Source organism: Nilaparvata lugens, chromosome 2 (genome assembly GCF_014356525.2).
Source record: "Nilaparvata lugens isolate BPH chromosome 2, ASM1435652v1, whole genome shotgun sequence".
NCBI lineage: Eukaryota > Metazoa > Arthropoda > Insecta > Hemiptera > Delphacidae > Nilaparvata > Nilaparvata lugens.
The window spans coordinates 18,077,256-18,096,116 of NC_052505.1; the positions used below are offsets into that span (position 1 = coordinate 18,077,256).

The 18,861-nt window shown below is 33.6% G+C and overlaps 2 protein-coding genes across 3 annotated transcripts in view; both read right to left on the reverse strand.

The window, feature by feature from the left end:
- LOC111047556 (band 4.1-like protein 4A) overlaps window positions 1–18,861 on the reverse strand; it is a 611,588-nt gene that overhangs the window by 145,981 nt on the left and 446,746 nt on the right. For both annotated transcript variants that reach the window (XR_005570427.1, XM_039420715.1), the window contains exon 3: window positions 6,652–6,756. The gene's annotated coding sequence lies outside the window, so the exon portion shown is untranslated. The remainder of the gene's footprint in view (window positions 1–6,651; window positions 6,757–18,861) is intronic.
- On the reverse strand, window positions 10,475–17,341 carry LOC120349810 (uncharacterized protein DDB_G0271670-like; the record flags this gene model as incomplete). The annotated part of the gene is given in 5 exon segments (XM_039420716.1): window positions 10,475–10,886; window positions 10,974–11,068; window positions 11,071–11,191; window positions 11,338–11,412; window positions 17,298–17,341. Coding segments are annotated over 5 exon segments (747 nt in total), but the record flags the coding sequence as incomplete, so codon positions are not given.

The window sequence follows — 18,861 nt, forward strand, 5'->3', positions numbered from 1 at the left end:
AGCTGGAAGAGACTTTGTTGGTCAAGCAACTTGACAAGAACGCAAGTATGTTGCTGCAATGAAATGTATTATTATTTAAACTGACAGAATTCCTTAACAATTCCAATGCTGCCTATTGAACCAATGCTGACCTAGTTTAGCGTTTTTCGTAGATGGTGCATATGGGACTTGATCATGTGAATGCGGGACTTCATGAATGTGGTTACAGGGTAACAGCATTGATCTCCGCGAATCCGTGTGCTTCTAAATCAAGTGGTAAAGGGTCGGCGATCGAAGTGGCATTGGCAGAAATGGGGCTTTGGCGGCAAATAAATGTGGATTGCGCGCGCAAAATCGTCCATTAAGCGCGGGAAAGCGGCGATTGCAAACGGCCTATTCAGTCGCAGCTCTCATACTGCCTTTAGCCACTGTATGGTACTGCTTTTAGCACTGTATGGCACTGTACTGCTTTTAGTCTGCGGAGAGGAAGCGAGACTGCTTTTAGTCTCTTACCTATGGCACGTGTTCCGAAGCACTAACGACTGTTTACGGAATGATCGCTCTGGGAGAGAGAATTTTAGTGAGTGAGCGAAAGAGAGAATGTGGAAGAGAGGGAAATAGCGAGTTAGATGGATTGAGATTTGGAGGAAAATAGATGGATAGAGGTTACGAAAGATATTGAAAGAGTGGATGAGAGAGACAAAGCAAGCAGAAAACATATTTAAATTAATTTAAGCGAGTTAGATGGATTGATATTTGGAGAAAAATAGATAGAGAGAGCTTACGAAAGATATTGAAAGAGTGGATGAGAGACATAAAGCAAGCAGAAAACATAGTTAAGAATCGTAGGGTGAAGATGGAGTAATGACTTGAGAAGAGGTTGAAATCAAAGGATGGGTAAAGGGAATTTCAGTGAGAAATTTTCTGGAAAATATCATGCTCATTTCGTATTAAGGTGCGTACAGATTTACGCGCCGCGAACATGAGCAATTCACTTTTGATCAGTTGATGCCAAGCTTTTAATATAAGAATCTTACCGTTTCTGTAAAAATACAGATATAATCAGCTGATTGAAAGTGAATTGCTCATGTTCGCGGCGCGTATATCTGTACGCACCTATATGCTAGTATTACTCCGAAGATATTATTTGAGTTGAGGTTGACTTTTATCTTTTATGAATGATTGACTTTGAATCGAGGATTGACAAGGCTGGCAGTGATGCGAGATTGGGGAAAAACAGAAATAGGATAAACAAACAGGAGTGAGAAAGAAAGGAGGTGATGATACAGAAGAGGATAAACATAGTAACATGACAAGAAATATCATATGAAAAGTGATTGGGGGAGGTAAAGAGCTTTGACAAAAAGTACGAGATGACTACAAGAAAATGATTAAAAAGAAAATAGGAAGAGCATAACGAAAATAGATTGGGTAGGAGATTCAAAGGAGAAAAGAATACGAAAAAGGAGGAAAAATTAACAAGATTACAAGAAGCTGGCGTTAAGGCTGTGCAAAGGCTAGAAATAGACTTTTTACTCGTGATATTTTTCCAAGTTTTTTGATTTGTATTATCATCAAGCTATCAAAATGGAAAAGTTTTCTCTGGAAAACATTCAAATTTTTGAGACAGAACATTTCAAATTCGGTAAGAAATGAATCCATGAGATTTAGAGGTTAGATTCTTCATGTTATTTTTGATCTAGCGAAACAAATATTCTCTGAAAATATCAATTTTTAAGATAGTTGTTATTCAATTTACTAAAAATAACCAAAAATAACTCAACTAGTGAAACAAATATTTTCTGAAAATATCAATTTTGGGAGAAGTTATTCAATTTACTAAAAATAACTTCTAGTTAAGTTATTTTTGGTAAATTGAATATCTTCTCCCAAAATTGATATTTTCAGAACATTTTTGTTTTACTAGATCAACAATACCATGAAGAATCCATCCTCTAAATCTCATGGATTTATATCGTACCGAATTTGAAATGTATTAATCAACGAGAACAAGAGAGTATTGAAAACTGATAATTGAACATAGTAGAGATATTGTCAATAATCTACTCTACTAATAATCTGAAAATCAGGATTTTCGATAATGCTATTTGATTTTGATAATACTATATTGGTGTGTGACTACAGTACATAAATTGGCGGTGTTAGAAGACAAAAGTAGAAGAAATAAGAGGAGAAGAGGATCAAGGATGAGAAACGAAGAGGAAGAAATGAAAGGAAAGATAGGCGGTTCTGAAGAGTGATGCCAAAGTTGATTTAGAACAAGTGAAGGACTGGCTGATTACATTGATTGCATGATAGCAGCTGCCATTGATGCATTGATAGCCTTATCAATAATTTATGGCGTCAACGATAACGGCTCGTTATAACGGATCCAGAGACTGTTGACGTTATAACGAGCCCTTGTCAGTTGTTGTCAAGGTCAACATTAATGATTGTAGAAGAATTTCAAATTCCTTTGCAACCAACTAACTGCTGAGTGATTTATGGATACTGATTTGATGGATGGAAGGATGCAACAGATTCAAGTCTTCAGTTTCTTCGTCTCCTTCTTCTTCTTCTTCTTCTTCTTCTTCCTCTTTCTATTTTTCTCTCTCTTTGTCCCTTCTTCTCATTCAATCCTTCTCCTTATTCTCTTTTCTTCACTTCATAGAGGTTCTTCATCTAGACTAGTTCATAGAATCTCTTTTAATTCCTTCTCCATCCAACTTCCTGTCCCGCCACCATTACTTCTCTTACTTTTATTCTCTACTTTTGAACTATTAACCCATGGTCCTGATTTTGATGCTTCATATATATCATTATACGTCCTTCTTCAAGTCTTTGAATTCTTCATCTGCATATTCTTTGACTTAGACTATTTCCTATTTACCTTCCCTCTTTTTGAAATCGTCCTATTCACCAAAATTTCGTGTCATCATCATCTTAATCCGTAGCTGAATGGATTGTTCTACAAATTCATCCATTTCTCTCTTTCAATGTCCAAAGCTCCGCCAATTTATGTAGATGCATAACAATATAATTATCTATAGTTATTATATTACAAATTGCTTTTACATATAATATACAGTTCAATAATTATTTTCTTAGCTAAATTATGTAAATTCTTGAATGAAAAAGACTAAGAAATTGTCAAAAAACCACTGATTTATTGATAATTAGAAAGACCGGTTTCGGTTATTACACCATTGTCAATCTCTGATAAACAGAGTTTCAGTTTATCAGAGATTGACAATGGTGTAATAACCGAAACCGGTCTTTCTAATTATCAATAAATCAGTGGTTTTTTGACAATTTCTTGGTCTTTTTCATTCAATATGAATAATTACCACAATATCAACTCCTCAACTACACAAAAAGTTATGTAAATTCATCTATAATTGTGCTGTATTGTAAGCTATTGTATATAAGTGTATAAACCAGTATATATTGTAATCTACATGAATAAAGTACTCAATCAATCAATCAATCAATCAATCAATCAATTATTTTGCTTCTTTCTTCCTATTCTTTTTGGGTATATTATCCATTTCCCTCCATTCTTCAAACTGATCACCACCTTTTCCTATCTTTTTCAATACATTTTCTTCTATATTCATCTAAGCTATTTCTTATTCCATGTTTGCCTTTTTCCTATCCTCCTATTTCTCCTGTACCTCTCCCATCTCTCTTCCTTGTCTCCTCCATCATTCTCCTTCTTCCATTAATTATTCTGGATTTTCTCTTTTTTTTCCTGTTCCTTCTCCCTCATCTTAATTGAACAATATTGACAACTCTACCTTGATCACCTTATCAAATGGGTTACCATGGATAACCCTCACACTCCTATCACCCACGCACAAGTTAACATCTCATTTGGGCATCATCCGCATTAATCAATCAAAAATCTCTTCAACTATCTTTTTCATCCATTTTCACTCACTTTCTCCCCATCCTCATTTTCCTCTTTCCTCCTCATATTCTTTCTCCTACTGTCTTTCTCCCACCTACTATCTCATCTTCTTTTCTCCTCTTCTATCCCTTATCTCTTTTTTGGTAGAGAGTTAGTGGAAAGAAATACTTGGAATATTCTTTCCAAAGAATGGACATTGATATGTCCAAAGCTCCGCCAATTTATGTAGATGCTTAACAATATTATCTATTTTATCTATAGTTATTACAATTTGTTTTTTTTTCATATCATATACAGCTCAATAATTATTTTCTTAATTTATATTTTGTAAATTCATCCATAATTTTGTTGTATTGTAAGCTATTGTATATGGGTGTATAAGCCAGTATATATTGTAATCTACATAAATAAAGTACTCAATCAATCAATCTATCTTTCTTTCTCCAACTATCTTTATTTATCGATTCAAACAATAAGTACATCATCAAAATGATAGGGAGAGAAAAAATAAAATATCCTTGTGCTATTCCTCTCCCAAATTGATATAAGGTTACACATAGTCCGAAATAGGTTAAGTCTTGTAGTTGTTCACTTCACAAAATTTTCAGTCCTCAATTATTTTCACAAAGCAGATTTTTATCTCCTCTCTTCTGTTTTCTGTTCACATTCTCTTCCGCATTCCTCTCCAGCGTCTTCTGACTCACTTTTATGTCACCTGTCTCTCTCACCGCCCATCTTAAACCGATCAAGGTCTGGAAACTCTTCAGCTTTCAAATGGTTTGTCGACATGCTATCATTAATTTCAATTCGATGAAGATCTATTACTTTAGAAGGTAGAGTTAATGCCAGTTTATCAGGGAATTTGAGAAAGGGATCTGAGTATATTTTATGGTGTAAGCAGTTCTTGTGAGATGTTTTTGTGCATTTTTAATAATGAATTATCAAACTGTCATTGGAAACCGATTATTTCCTTAACTTCGTGAGATCTGTTGACAACGAGTCCATATTTTAGTGATGGAAGGTTATTTTTGGAATGTAAATAGAATTGGAATGTGTTAACTTTCTTAGAATGAAGTGTTGTTACTACTTTTAAGTGTAACGAGGTTGTTATCATCTGTGTCTAATATAGATATATTGAATGAAAAAGACTAAGAAATTTTCAAAAGACCACTGATTTATTGATAATTAGAAAGACCGGTTTCGGTTATTACACCATTGTCAATCTCTGATAAACTAAAACTAAATACAAGAGCAGAAGAAGTAGCATACTAGTATAAATTCCGCTTTTATGTAGCATACTGTTTTTTGACAATTTCTTAGTCTTTTTCATTCAATATGAATAATTACCACAATATCAACTTCTCAACTACACAAAAAAGTAATATAGATATGTCTATATTCGAATGTTATGGTCAATTGATAAGCCTGCTCGTTCAGTTCAATGAGATTGGATTGTAATGTATACGACTTGGTATTTGATAATATACTTTCATATAATTATATACTTTGATATATATATATATATTGTCAAATCATTATTGGACGAAAATCCTAATTAAATGCTGTAAATCACCCCGAAGACTTCTACTACTGCAAATATTGACAACAGGGTAAACAGCTAGATGGAAATCAGCTCGATGAGCGCTACTATACAAAAATTATTTGTCAGCCTGGGAATCGAACCAAGTACCTTCCAATTGCCGGTCAGGAATGCTTTCCCTTACACCAAACTGACAACCTCTGGATAGCAGCGCTCATTTTATACAAAGCCACAGCGGCCAGCAAGTCTACAGATGAAAAATAAATTTTAAGTTGCAATTGTTCAAATGCTAATTATGGCTTTGTATGAAATGAGCGCTGCTATCCAGAAGTTTTCAGTTTGGTGTAAGGGTAAGCATTCGTGACCGGCAATTGGGAGGTACTGGGTTCGATTCCCGGGCTGACAAATAATTTTTGTATAGTAGCACTCATCGAATTTCTATCTAGCTGTTTACCGTGTTGTCAATATTTGCAGTAGCAGAAGTCTTCGGGGTGATTGACAGCATTTAATTAGGATTTTCGTCTAATAATGATTTGACAATATATATATATCAAAATATATAAAAGTATACAATTATATTCCATTGGGATTTTCATTTAACAATATTTAGCATATGAACAAATGCAACTTCAAATTTATTTTCCATCTGTATTGTCAAATCACTTATTTATAAAAAAATTGAGATAATAGTTTCAGTTATTGATCGATTATCAATCTCCAGTGAAGTTTCCACCTTGAAAATCTTCGATCAAATTGTACCTTTATCTGTCTTAAATTGTATTAGAAAGTGTTTTGACAAGATGGAGTCGTTTCCATTCAATATGGATATTTAACACAACATCGCACTCACAAGAGCACAAAAAGCTTTTGGATTTATCAAATGTAATATCGAAATATATTACTTATTTTTGGTCAAATTGTTAGTGAAAATTGACAGAACTTTCAACCAGAAGAATTACTTAAGATATTAACGTGGAACAATAATTATTGAGAAAGATAATTATTGTCAAGGAACCAAGTTCCAGCAACAACTGAAGAATTACTTAAAATATAAACCTGGAACAATAATTATTATGAATATAATAACTGTCATAACTTAATCACAACTATTGATTCAATTATTTCACATTAATTGATTTAGTCATCATTTGATTGTACATTTCAATGGGATTTATCCAATTTTCTATCAAGTGTATGGATAGTTGTAGAATGAGAGACTTACCGTTTGGTTTGAGGTATCTATGTAGCGTAGGCCAAAGTAAGAAGTTTCTAGAAGATTGAGGTGTCGGTATACAGTGTCTAGTACTTCTTGGCCTCGACTAGTGTCCTAGAAACAAACGGAAATACGAATTATTTTCAATGTTATCAACATTATTTAATATTATTAACATTAGCAGCCTATCAACTACCCTGATGTGAATCTCATCCAACTTATAAACTTGTTGAGAGTAAATTGTCAGCCAAAACCTTAACTGCCTAAGTTTTGGCACAGATCCAGCCTAACTGTTTAGTTAGTCTATGGTCTTCTTAGCATAAGGCATAAAATGTATGAATAATAGAAAAATGTTTCATAGTATCTCTATCTTTAAGTCCATACGCCTCATCAAGAGACAACCCCAGTAACATACAAACGTTTAAATTAAGTTGAAATTACTTGATATCTTAACGTCGAAAATACGTAAAATTGGCCGCCGAATGAACGTAATTTTCAATGTTGGGGAGAGACGTTGAGAAAGCATTGGAAAGTGGTTAAAAATACGTTGAAAGTACCTTGAGAACGAGGATAGGGTGAGATCAAAAACATCCATAAAAAATGAGAACGATAGGGTGAGATCAAAAACATCCATAAGAAATAATTATATAACGATGAAAATACGTTGAAAAACTCTGAGAAAACGTTGAAAAGTGGTTGAAATTATAACGTTGAAAAATTCAATCTTCAACGGTTATTTAACAGTAAAAACCAAATTTATACGTTGAAAAAACGTTCTGTGCTACCTATGAAATGGATACCGCATAAAAACGAAGTGATAGTATTATTCACCAACAAATACAAGTCATATATTTTATAGAGTCTTCATAAAAAAATGTCCTGTCCTATCATATTATATTAAGCGAGCAATTTCTGTATATTTATATGGTTATGTGGTTATCTGTTTATGTGGTTATATGGTTATATGGGTATATATTTATGTTCAACGGATCTCGAAAACGATTTTCACGAAATCTGGAACAAAGTAGGTTTATGATATGAAGACTCGATTGCACTAGGTCTCAACCCTGGGATAACTCGCTGGAGAATATTAAAAGGATAAATACGTCCTTGGAAAAACAGCTGGAAATTTTGTCATCTGTTTATACCGTAATGGAAGAGAGTGAACGAGTGCATGTGTAGGATCATCCAGCTGATCTCACGAGAAGAAAAATTCAGCAAGAAAAACTTCGCTTATTTCTCTTTTTTCTAGAAAACATGTTTACTTCAGAAAGTCCAAAATAGTAACTAGATGCTGTTAGTGTTGAATGATACATAGTATATAAACAAATATTGTAGCAAACATAGTATATCATTCTAAAACGAATTCATAGTATATCTATTTGTAATTGATGATGTGTTTGTTTTTTGAAGTGTGAATAAATTGAGTGATAGTAGCTTAACCTAGATTTTGATTTGGACTGTGTTATAAATTTGAAAAGGGACAGTTTTGGGCATAAGCCTGTTGTGCCTCCATATATAACTGTAAAAATAATTGTACGACTGAGAAAATGAATAAATAAATATAAACTATAAACTCAATGTTTTGTTACAAATTTTCTATGCTTTTACACTCCAGAGCGAATCTCGGACCCCGATATTTTATCTTATTCATCTGTGCGAGGCAAAATGCGAAACTTTGAATCAATAGAAGACAATATAATTTTGTAAAATAATGGACAATCAACAACCATTGAAAACTGTATATAATCTATGTAATTTTTATCAATTTTAGAGGGAGTAAAGTATATTATGATTAATCATTTGGAACCAACGAAACTTTGAATTGAAATAATCAGTTTGAATAATTGCAAAAAGTCAGACATTTGAGGGGAAAATTCAAAGATTGACGACCTATTCTTCAATTTTTGGCAAGCAGGACGTTGACTCTCGCCTGATTTCGTATGCATTCCCTGTCCATGGTCACGATCACCATTACAAGTCAATAGAGTCGTGACTCACAGTCAAGGTTTTCACAATTTAATGGCAGACTGTGAATGAAATTACACCAAACTGGCCTCGGACTGATAGATTCCACCTGATACTTCCTGTGAGGTTTCGATAAAATGCTTAAAAAACTGGTAGGATGATTGGAATGGATGGATATTGAATACAGAATCGAATGTTATGGTGGTAATTTGAACTTTTATTGTGGACTCACAATGGAATTTTGAAAGAAGATAAGTTGTGAATTAATCAACATTGATGGAATTAATGACATGCTGGTATAGTCTAGGACGAGATTCATAATTGATTTCACTCCTTGATCTATGAATGATATTGATTTATAAAATGATTTTGATTCGTACGATAGTATTCCGTCCTTATAAATCTATTGGATGAAACAGATGATTTCAAACAGACTAGTAGTTCTGTGAACAGTAGACCTCGCGCTTAGTAAGTAACATTGACCTGTTGTTATGTTTTCTCAAAAATTAATATATAATTTAACAATTTGAAATGTCTAGAAAAAATGCTAAATAAATATAGAGCTTTCTATCCTGTCGTACCGTGACGTGTCGTCCCGGAATGTGAGTGTGAGCGCTGTTATCAGGTCTGGCTGCAACTGTCTACAACGTTGATGGAAAGATACAATTTTCAAGATGTTTGATGTTTTTGAACGGGTAGTATTATAATAGTCAACTGTCTACTAACGTTGATGGAAAGATAAATTTTCAAGATGTTCGATGTTTTTGAACGGGTAGTATTATAGTCCACTATACAGCTGATTTATGATGAATAATTCTATAGTCTGATTTTTACGATAATATTGGCGTATGAAGGAGGCTCCTTTTTCCTTTTAAATTATCCTTGAAATGAAAAATTTCCAAAAACCTTGTATAAACGTCGACGCGCAATTTAAAAAGGAACATACCCGTCAAATTTCATGAAAATCTATTACCGCGTTTCGCCGTAAATGCACAACATAAAAACATTACACATATAAACATCAAGAGAAATGCCAAACCGTCGACTTGAATCTTAGACCTCACTTCGCTCGGTCAATAATATTTGTCAAGTTATTTTTATCTGATAGAATTCATAAGGACGGCGAAATATCATACAGACAAAAATCCATGTTTGTTTGTACAGGGCTTGAGTTGAATTAGTATTTTGTACAGATACTGTATGATATTATAGTAACTGTAGTATTATGAAGTCTCAATGGATTTCATAAAGAAAATAATTATTCTAAAATTAACCAAATATCATCATGCTATTGAAGTCTAGAACAAGATTTGACTCATCATGTTGTCTGTTATAATGGTATACTAAACTAATCTAGTTATATCATACTGTAGGCTACTGTATATCATATTTTCCCTATATATTAGATATTCTAGATTTATTTCAATTATGCTCCCTTTTTCTGGAAATGTCAGATTGTAGTTTCCTATTCCAAAACTTTCTATTGTATCTTCCCTATCCTATCAAACTTTTCCCTCCTTGTAAACTTCCAACGGCTTGAAAGCTCATCCGAAAAATATCTATGACTTCAAATCAATTGAAACCATATAAATTACGAAATAATTGTCGTACCAACAAGTCTCGAGGAATAAACCTATAATTGCTCACTTGAACAATGTAACCTTTGTGGTGGAACTTCAAACCGTGGGTTATCGCAAAAGATGATCTTGAAGAGATAACCCCCATACAACATTGAGAAGAAACTGCACAAAACAAAGGTGACAGAAGGAAAATGAGTAGGAGAAGAAGACGGAGAAGAAGAAGAAGAAGGAGAAGATGTAGAAGAAGAAGAAGAAGAAGAAGAAGAAGAAGAAGAAGAAGAAGAAGAAGAAGAAGAAGAAGAAGAAGAAGAAGAAGAAGAAGAAGAAGAAGAAGAAGAAGAAGAAGAAGAAGAAGAAGAAGAAGAAGAAGAAGAAGAAGAAGAAGAAGAAGAAGAAGAAGAAGAAGAAGAAGAAGAAGAAGAAGAAGAAGAAGAAGAAGAAGAAGAAGAAGAAGAGAAGAGAAGAAGAGAAGAAGAAGAAGAAGAAGAAGAAGGAGAAGAAGAAGAGAAGAAGAAGAGAAGAAGAAGAAGAGAAGGAGGAGAAGAAGAAGAAGAAGAAGAAGAAGAAGAAGAAGAAGAAGAAGAAGAAGAAGAAGAAGAAGAAGAAGAAGAAGAAGAAGAAGAAGAAGACGGAGAAGATGATAATGAAGAAGAAGATGATGGAGAAGAAGAAGAAGAAGATGATGAAGAAGAAGAATGGAGGAGAAGAATGGAGGAGAAGAATAAGAATAAGAAGAAGAAGAAGAAGAAGAAGAAGAAGAAGAGAAGAAGAAGAAGAAGAAGAGAAGAAGAAGAAGAAGAAGAAGAAGAAGAAGAAGAAGAAGAAGAAGAAGAAGAAGAAGAAGAAGAAGAAGAAGAAGAAGAAGAAGAAGAAGGAGGAGGAGAGAAGAAGAAGAAGAAGAAGAAGAAGAAGAAGGAGGAGAAGAAGAAGAAGAAGAAGAAGAAGAAGAGAAGAAGGAAGAAGAAGAAGAAGAAGAAGAAGATGATGAAGAAGAAGAATGGAGGAGAAGAATGGAGGAGAAGAATAAGAATAAGAAGAAGAAGAAGAAGAAGAAGAAGAAGAAGAAGAAGAAGAAGAGAGAAGAAGAAGAAGAAGAAGAAGAAGAAGAAGAAGAAGAAGAAGAAGAAGAAGAAGAAGAAGAAGAGAAGAAGAAGAAGAAGAAGAAGAAAAAGAAGAAGGAGAAGAAGAAGAAGAAGAAGAAGAAGAAGAAGAGGAGGAGGAGAAAAGCGTGGAAGAGAAGAATGTGTAGGCAAGATAACCTCAGCAGCCAGGGTTAAAGCATATAAGTGACCCATGTCAGACAGACACTATCCTCTTTGATCATCAAATTTTACATGCACGACCAATTAATTAATAGAAGGTGTGGTATCAGCCAGCATTTATGCAAATTAGAAAATTCAATCCAAACTTTTATGAAATCTTGAATTTCCTTATTGAATTCGTCAGTAGACACATAATAGTTGTTTTAATGATGACATTTTCATCTCTTGACATTCTATCGCTCTCTTATATTATCCCATTTTTATTCTGCAAAATCTTGACTTATCAATATTGCACAAATATGATTTAATCGTCATAATGTCTCTAGTATAATATGTACTAGTATAATTGTATACAGTCTTCAGCTGTTAAAAACTCATAGTGAGTAGGTTTTTACTTTCCTTGCCCTATTACCATAGGTAAGGAAAGTATTGCTTTCCGAAAAAAATTAAGGTACCCCAATTTCTAAATTTCTATACGTTTCAAGGTCCCCTGAGTCCAAAAAAGTGGTTTTTGGGTATTGGTCTGTATGTGTGTATGTGTATGTGTGTGTGTATGAGTGTATGTGCGTCTGTGTACACGATATCTCATCTCCCAATTAACAGAATGACTTGAAATTTGGAACTCAAGGTCCTTCCCCTATAAGGATCCGACACGAGCAATTTCGATCAAATTCAATTAAAGATGGCGGCTAAAATGGCGAAAATGTTGTCAAAAACAGGGTTATTCGCGATTTTCTCAAAAATGGCTCCAGCGATTTTGATCAAATTTATACCTAAAACAGTCATTGATAAGCTCTATCAACCGCCACAAGTCTCATATCTGTAAAAATTTCAGGAGCTCCGCCACATCTATGCAAAGTGTGATTTTAGATTCCCAATTATCAGGCTTCAGATACAATTTAAACAAAAAAATTCAAATGGAAAAGATTGATCATAAAAATCTCTACAATTAATGTTCAGTGACATTTCCACCTAAGATTGGAAATAAGCTCGAAATTCGAGAAAATGTGTTTATTCAATGCTGTTGGCAATCTGTTTATTCTATTAAATCATTCACTATGAAGAGAAAGCAGACTTCGTGTGTCTCCAGCGTTATTGTCCTGTCACCAGCTGGCTCAAGTCTTTGAATAGTAGAATTGTGATGCGCGGGAACACTAGCATCAGGTGATCAATTTTCATAACGGCAAGGAAAGTTGTGTGAGTGCGCCACACCAGATTTTTTGATTTTGTATTCAAATTTTTCAAATAAGTGCAATATTTCTTAAGTTTCCAATCTATTGTGATACATTCTGTGATTCATTTAAAGTAAAAAATCACCCTTAAAAATTTTAAAATTTTTAAATCATCATTCTTTTGTACGAAAATCAAGAGACGAAGCAGTGTGTGATAACATAACCCTAACTTATGGACAACATTAACATTTTATCAAAATTTTTGGAGTGAAATAGTACAGGCTCAGCCTAGTTTTTCCTCCAATGTCATAATTTTATTATGATTATAGTGTTTTATACAATAAATGAATGAATGAATGAATGAATGAATGAATGTATATCTCTTTCACCTGCATCATTAACCTGAATCGTCTTCAACCTTCTATTGGACTCCTCTGTTCTCTAATACAACAACCAGAAACACTATGGATTGGAGGCGAGCTAGTGGAGAAGGTCTGCAAATATAAATACTTGGGAACAATTGTCACTGACAACAATGACTACTCCGAAGAAATAAAATCAAGAATTGGACAGGCTAGAGCTACTTTTAATAAAATGAGGAGCGTACTGAGTAGTACTGATCTTAGCCTGCATCTCAAATTAAGAATGCTTAAAGGCTACGTATTTCCAGTTCTATTATATGGAATGGAAGCCTGGACTCTTAAAAAGAACGACACCGACCGGCTAGAAGCATTTGAGATGTGGGCTTATAGAAGAATTCTCAGAATAAGCTGGACTAGCTGAACAACCAACAAGGAAGTATTAAGAAGAATGGGAAAGAACAGAGAAATCATGATCACCATCAAAATCAGGAAACTGCAATACCTGGGTCATGTAATGAGAGGAGAGAGATATACACTTTTGCAAAACATCATACAAGGAAAGATACAAGGCAAAAGAAGTATAGGAAGGAGACGGATCTCATGGTTAAATAACTTGAGACAGTGGTACAACAGTAGTTCCATTGATCTTTCCAGGGCGGTTGCCTCAAAAATCAAAATTGCCATGTTGATAGCCAACCTTCTTAAAGGAGACGGCACATAAAGAAGAAGAGTTCTCTAATTGCTCCCCCTCCCAAGAAGAAGGAGGAAGAGAAGAAGTAGAAAAAGAATAGAGAAGAAAAACTCAAAATAGAGAAAACGAATAAGGAGTAGTAAAAAAACTTGTGGTAGCAGAAAATTTATGTAACCCTGACAGTTCAAAATATTCAGAAACAAGTGTGGACAGCTCAATCAAGTAGACTGGCCTAAACGGGGCAAACCAAAAAATAATGTAAACAAACACTGTGCTAACTATACTAGGATACTACCGCCAAAAACCACACTGATCAAGGTCGTCTGTTGGCATAATCCATAATCAGTGCGCACGCGCAACCCATAATTAAAAGCCTACACACACATCGTTGTCGTCTATTAGCGGTCTAATCCACACACACAACATGCTCACCTCACTCATATACTAAGATTCATTTTAAACTGTCATCATTGATTTAATGGGGAGATTTGTTGTTATTATTGAGGTATGCTGACAGTTTGGGAATGAGTTGATCGAATTTTTGGACATTGATGTGTAAATTGGTTGCACCCGGGAATTGGATTCAATTTTTTGTCTAGCTGACTGAAATTGGGATTGTAGCAGAGAACAAACAAAGATAGACTAATTTATCTCTTTTCTGTATAGGGCTACTTGTAATATAAATATAAAAAAAATAATAAAAATCTCAGTACCCTTATTTTTGAAATATTTTATCACAACATGTTTCGGACATTTATGCCATTTTAACTTGTTTCGGACATTTATGCCATTTTCAAGTCTAATGGCATAAATGTCCGAAACATGTTGTGATAAAATATTTCAAAAAAGGGCTACTGAGAATTTCATTTTTTTTTATATATTTGAAGATAGACTAATTATAGTTTATGCTACACTTTTGGTTACAGGAAAAATGTTTTGGCCTCGTTGCACAAAGGCCTGTTAAATTTTAAGCATGATCCTTCTTACTACAAGATGAACTACAATACTTCTTACTACAATCAGAGAAAACTTCTATAATTGTATTTATACTTCTATAATTGTAATTGTACTTCTATAATTGCTATTATTTGTATTCTGTGGTACAATAAACGGTTTCAGCTGCTGTAGCTTTTAAAATGTAGACGTCGTTTTAGACACTGGGTTCAAACGCACAGTTGTTTAATATGATATGGTGTGCACAGAATTCAGAACATTTCAAAATTGATTTTGCATTTTCCTGAGTAATTTACGATGTATTTTATTTGTGGTCAGCCATTTCTCGTAATGAATGAATTTTAAAATAATCTCTTCCATTTTCAAGAGGCATTCTCCATCTTATTGAACTCTTCTATGTGTTCCACACCATTCTCTGTTCATTCATTCCAAAATAATCAATAAATGGTCAGCCATTTCTCGTAATGAATGAATCATTTTTGAATAATTCTCTTCTATTTTCAAAAGGCATTCTCAATTATATTGAAATCTTCTATGTACTCCACATCATTTTCTGTTGATACATTCAAAAATAATCAATGAATAGTCAGCCATTGATTATATTGAACTCTTCTATGTGCTCCACACCATTTTCTATTGATACATTCCAAAATAATCAATAAATAGTCAGCCATTGATTATATTGAACTCTCCTATGTACTCCAAATCATTTTCTGTTGATACATTCCAAAATAATCAATAAATAGTAAGCCATTGATTATATTGAACTCTTCTATGTGCTCCACACCATTTTCTGTTGATACATTCCAAAATAGTCAATAAATGGTCAGCCATTTCTCGTAATGGATGAATCATTTTAAAATAATCTCTTCTATTTTCAAGAGGCATCTCCATTATATTGAACTCTTCTATGTGCTCCACACCACTATCTGTTCATAAATTTCGAAATAATCAAACAATTCACTTCAATCAAAACTACCTCAAATCCAAAACCGTACACTTTATCATGAATTTGTAGGTGAAACAACATCACAACCTGACTCAACAGAAATCCCATCAAATTTATTCAGCATCAATGCACCAAACCTTTTGACTCTTTGAAGCGAATACATTTGTGTAATCAGTGCTCAAAGTTCCCAGTTTCCGAATGAAGTGCATGCAATTCTGTGATATCTGATTATTTTCAATCTACAAACTACTAATTCAATCAGTACTAATTGCGAGTACTTATTTCCACTGGCAGTATTTGTCAAATAGGAAGCATTGATGTAATTCATAAGTGAAGCTGACAGTTTTAAGTGAATTTCAAAGTTCATATATTGTGAGGTTGACTGTCAGCGTTGGAGGAATAGGAAGTATTGATCTCATATATTAGGAACTCTGACAATTTGGAATGAATAGACGTTTTCTGTTCTCTTTGTGAGTGAATTTTGTTTGGAATTTGTAACATCGTTGATGTGCTTTGATGCTTTCCATGATTATAAATTGGCGAATCGGAAGAACGAGTTTACATGACCTGTGCTAGACACAGTACACTGGCAGAACAAAGAGTGGCTAAACACAGTACGTTAGTTGAATCATCATTTTAGGTTCTGTGTTTATAACTGTGAATTAGAATAGAGAGAGTTCACTTGACTGACTGAGAGAGTACGAAGAGCGTAGAGGCACAAAGTAAGTAAATTTAAGTAGATTATTTCTGTAATCTATGGTGGGGGGTACCATAGATCACAGAAATAATCTACTTAAATTTACTTACTTTGTGCCTCTACGCTCTTCGTACTCTCTCAGTCAGTCAAGTGAACTCTCTCTATTCTAATTCACAGCCTGAGAGACTAGACAGAGGACGATAGCCTACCAAAGAGTGTACAGTATTATGTGAAATCCTATACTATTAAACGAGTACGAAGAGCGTAGAGGCACAAAGTAAGTTAATTTAAGTAGATTATTTCTGTGATCGATGGTGGGGGTTGCCTGAGAGACTAGACAGAGGACGATAGCCTACCAAAGAGTGTACAGTATTATGTGATATCCTATACTATTAAACGAGCAATTTTTGTTTATATGTTAAGATGTTTATAGGTTTGTATGTGCTCCACACCATTTTCTGTTGATACATTCCAAAATAATCAATAAATAATCAGCCATTGATTACATTGAACTCTTCTATGTGTTCCACTTGTATGTGACCGGATCTCGAAAACGGCTCTAACGATTTCGGTTCACGAAATTTGGAACAAAGTAGGTTTATGATATGAAAATTCGATTGCACTAGGTCTCAACCCTGGGATAACTCTCTGAAGGAATTAAAAGGATATATACGTCCTTGAAAAAACAGCTGGAAATTTTGTCGTCTGTCGATACCGTAATGGAAGTGAGTGAACGAGTGCGTGGGATCATTCAGCTGATCTCACAAGAAGAAAAATTCAGCAAGAAAACCTTATTTTCGTTCATTTCTCTTTTTTAGAAAACATGTTTACTTCAGAAAGTCCAAAAAAGTAACTAGATGCTGTTAGTATAAAAAAGTACACAGTATGTTAACAAATATTGTAGCAAATATAGTGTATCATTCTAAATCAAATTCATAGTATATCTATTTGTAATTGATGATGTGTTTGTTTTTTGGAGTGTGAATAAATTGTTATTTTGATGAGTGATAGTAGCTTAACCTAGATTTTGATTTGGACTGTAGTATAAATTTGAAAAGGGACAGTTTTGGACATAAACCTGTTGTGCCTCCTCATATAACTGTAAAAATAATTGTGCGACTGAGAAAATGAATAAATAAATATAAACTATAAATTCAATCTTTCGTTACAAATTTTCTATGCGTTTACACTCCAGAACAAAGCTCGGTCCCCCGCTATTAAGGTACTAAACAGGGTACACTAGCCTACCAAAGAGTGTATATGAGAGATGGGAGACTAGACAGAGACCGTTGTCATTTCAGAGGTTTTACCTGAGAGAAACAAAGAGATTCATACTGAGATTCACTTAATAGTCATTAGAAATGATAGGACGGCATGGTTGTCAACTCTCTTCTTCCACTGCCTTCTATTGTGGGTAGCTGTGTTTCAAGTCATCTTTGTATCTCTGATCTGATATTAATTTTTGATTCGTGTTGAATTGATAATGTTCATTGCTATCTCAAATTCATATTCATTTAATCAAGGAAATATAATTATCTTTCCATGAGTCAATCATGAATTTTCATCCCCTCTATCATCTCCACCTTCATCCCTTACTGACTATGAGTTATTTTATTCACATTATTCCAGTTTATAATACCTCATGTGTTTATCTCTTTCCTGTATAGGGCTACTTGTAATAAAAATATAAAGAGAATAAAAATCTCAATACCTTTTTTTTTATTTTCAAAAAAAAAATGGCATAAATGACCGAAACAAGTTGTGATAAAATATTTATAAAAAGGGTAGGCCTACTGAGATTTTTATTCTCTTTATATTTATCTCATGTGTGTATGCTAAGCGAATTCCTGATTTTATTCTCAATTATGAGATATGCTCCTGTTTGCAGAAATAGCTCATTCTTTAGCAAACAGTATTGTATTCATTGACTGTACACTATGCATTTTTGTTGAATTCAATATTTGATTATAGTTATTATATTCAATATGTTATTATAACAATATTCTATTGTTATTATTATTATTGGTATGTACTTGTCATTGAATTAAGATTCACTTATTATTTATTTATTTACTATATTGAATAAAGAAGACTAAAAACTGTCAAAAAACCACAGATTTATTGATACTTAGAAAGACCGGTTTCGGTTATTACACCGAATGGTGTGTATATGGTGTAATAACCGAGATCGGTCTTTCTAAGTATCAATAAATTTGTGTTTTTTGACAATTTCTTAGTCTTTTCCATTCAATATGAATAATTACCACAATATCAACTTCTCAACTACACAAAACGTTATTTACTATATATAACCTTACATTAGAGTAAGTTTGTACAGTCCAATGATGACCCACACCAGGTTGAAACGATCGTTACTACTAATAGTAACTGCATTTCCACTTCATAAGTGTTTTGAAAATTCAAGTTTTATTCCAATAGTGAGAAATTATGGATGTGCAACACATATAAATCTTCATCATCGTGATAGGATCCTCTGGTAGTTCAATATATTCTATGTTAGCCTGCAAACAATTTGGCAACAGTGCTGAGCTGGAAAAGGGTTGATTGATTGATTGATTGATTA